The sequence below is a fragment of the Montipora capricornis genome, chromosome 14 (assembly GCF_036669925.1).
Source record: "Montipora capricornis isolate CH-2021 chromosome 14, ASM3666992v2, whole genome shotgun sequence".
NCBI lineage: Eukaryota > Metazoa > Cnidaria > Anthozoa > Scleractinia > Acroporidae > Montipora > Montipora capricornis.
In genome coordinates, this window is record NC_090896.1 from 34725786 (window position 1) to 34728285 (window position 2500).

A 2500-nucleotide genomic window follows, 5' to 3' on the forward strand; every position below is an offset into this window, starting at 1 on the left:
AACATTTTTTTGTCTTGCTAGCAACACTGATAAGGGGGGAGGGGGGCTGCAGTGTGAGAGATAATAGGGAAATTAATAACGCCCCAAGAAGGTGAAGTGTCTCCACTATTTTTGCAACTTGTTGTAGCAATTCGGTGCATTTTAGGTGTTAATGGGTTAAGAAAGAAATTTAGCAACCCACATTAATTAATCACTTTACTTACCAAATCAAGAAGGGCATCTCTGTCCTCTTCAGTAATCTTTTGGTCTTGGACGCAGGTTTTAACATGCATTCTTATCACTTCCGACAAGCCACTGTCACAACTTTCCTCATCAAAGGCAACATGTTATACAAGTCAAAAACTATTTGCAAACAAAGGAACCACAATTCTGTAACATCTCCTGACACTTTTTGGCATATGGTGGCCTGTATAGTTAGGCTGCGTTCTATCCAAAGTTCTTTCTTGCAAATGAAAGGCCTTGTTCCTCTTAAGAAGTGAACTGATGTGCTTAGAAACTGAAACATTTCCTCAGGTTTCCTTGAAGCCCCATGATCTAAACTGTTTTTCTGGAAAAGTAACCCAAGCACCACCATGTTGAAAAGAAGCACATCATTGTTGGAGGACATCATTAGTGAAGCAGATGCATGGACATGATTGCCAATTTCTTGAAATACAACATTGTTAGCTACCAGTTTGGCTTCTGTCACAAAAAAGTTCAAAACTATGCCAAGTATTGTAACAAGGCACGTTTCACACTCTGCAAGTTCCCCACCAGTTTTCTCAAGTTCCTTCCAGATTTTCCATTGTTGAAAGTAACACCTTGCAAAGAGTTCAGGTCCACTGTTGTCAATCAAAATCATGCGTATATTTTCATCAGCTGATATGTGACACAGTGGTGGCAATAGAAAACGCATTATGTCCCCTTGTCCTGATACCTTTTCTTCTTTACTTACAGGGATTGTTGAACTTGTCCCTGATCCATCTTTTTCACTGGCTTTTGCATGTGAAAGGAGTTCTACAACAAAGAAATTGTTTGTGACATAAGGCACAATATAATGTGACATGTGTACACGCTCTCAAAAGGTCGCCAAAGTTTTTCTTTTCAATTTAAAAGACCCCCACCCTTTTGATTGAAGTTCTGAGGCATTTCTCACTCTCACGTTTTCAGAACATTTACTTTGCTTAATTATAGAATGTTATTACGTGGGATGCATATCATGCATACCACACAGTAATAGTCCATTTGAGTCTTTTTTTATTTTTCATTGTAGTCACAAATGTGCATACCCCAGGGATAGTAGATTATCCGCTCGATAAGAATCCCGTATAATACAACCGGAGCCATCGCACTTCGAACTCGGGTCACGCGCACCGGTAACGAGTAAGTTCCCACGGAGCCATCGAAGCAACTCTAATCGTGTGATGGTTTGTTATATTTATTATCTCGTTCGTAGTCACAAATGTGCCCCCACAGATGTTAAATTAAGTCCCGCTTCGGGATTTCCAAACTCCCGTACGGCGATTAGAAATCTCACTCTTCTCTCTTCTTCTCTGAGGACACACTAGACCACTCTTTGCTCACAATATATGCTATAGCAAAATCTTTTCGCCCGCGATGATTGACCCTCACGTCTGAAAGTATTTGATAAAGTGGACAGACGATTTTTCCTTGAGAACGGGACGCTTTAAAGGTAAGGAGAAGAGTCTAAGTTATTTTTAGATCTTGCTACGGTCTTGTGTTTCACTGCATGTAAGCATTTGATATTGCATCGAACGAATATTCCAATGGATCTGTTTTTCTTGCGAACCAGTCAGTCGTTCCAAAAGATTTTGTGAATTGAACCTGTGTGTTCAACTGGCCATTGTGTCAAACATTTTGCGAATCGAACCAGTGTGTTCAATCGGCCATTGTGCCAAGCATTTAGGCTTATCAATAGAATGTTAATTTTCACATGACGCCATCAAATTGTAAAATCAAAGCTGCTAGGTTTTGTGATTTTTTAATCCATACCAGGTAAAAAATTACCTAGAAGTAAATCTTTTACCAGTTTTAGGCACCGTAGCGTTTTTCGTTTTGAGAATACAGCATTTGGCATTTTCAATTCAAATTTTGCCTCGCGTGACACCAAGACAGAAACTGAGATAAAGCTGTCTGGTTCAAAAACGGTTTTGCCTTGCGGTTTTGGCAAATTAAGCATTAAAAGCTGTAGAGGACATGTTTATGCTCATTTAGTTCAGTTAACGAGCAAAAAGAGAGGGCTTTTATCGCAAACTGAGGTCCACATGTTTTGTTGATTCGAGGCCATTCGAGGAACAACAACTTAAGATGGCGTCTCCATATAAAGCTGTGTAAAACTGAGTTTCGGCAAACAACTTAGAAACAATGCACCAAACAGACTTGAGACTTGGAGCAGATATTTTTGTATTAGTCTTTTGTGATGTTTCATTTTCTTGGCTTCTTTCTTTGAACGGTTTCAGATTTATTTTTTTTACTACGTGACAGTCTACAGACACTTTGA

At 39.3% G+C, this 2500-nt stretch overlaps 1 protein-coding gene across 1 annotated transcript in view; it reads right to left on the reverse strand.

Annotated features, from left to right (window-relative positions):
• Positions 1-2500, reverse strand: part of LOC138031915 (neurochondrin-like) — a 26372-nt gene that overhangs the window by 8313 nt on the left and 15559 nt on the right. The window contains exon 5 of the mRNA XM_068879523.1: positions 204-996. Coding sequence (XP_068735624.1) covers positions 278-996 — 719 coding nt within the window. The 3' untranslated portion in view covers positions 204-277. The remainder of the gene's footprint in view (positions 1-203; positions 997-2500) is intronic.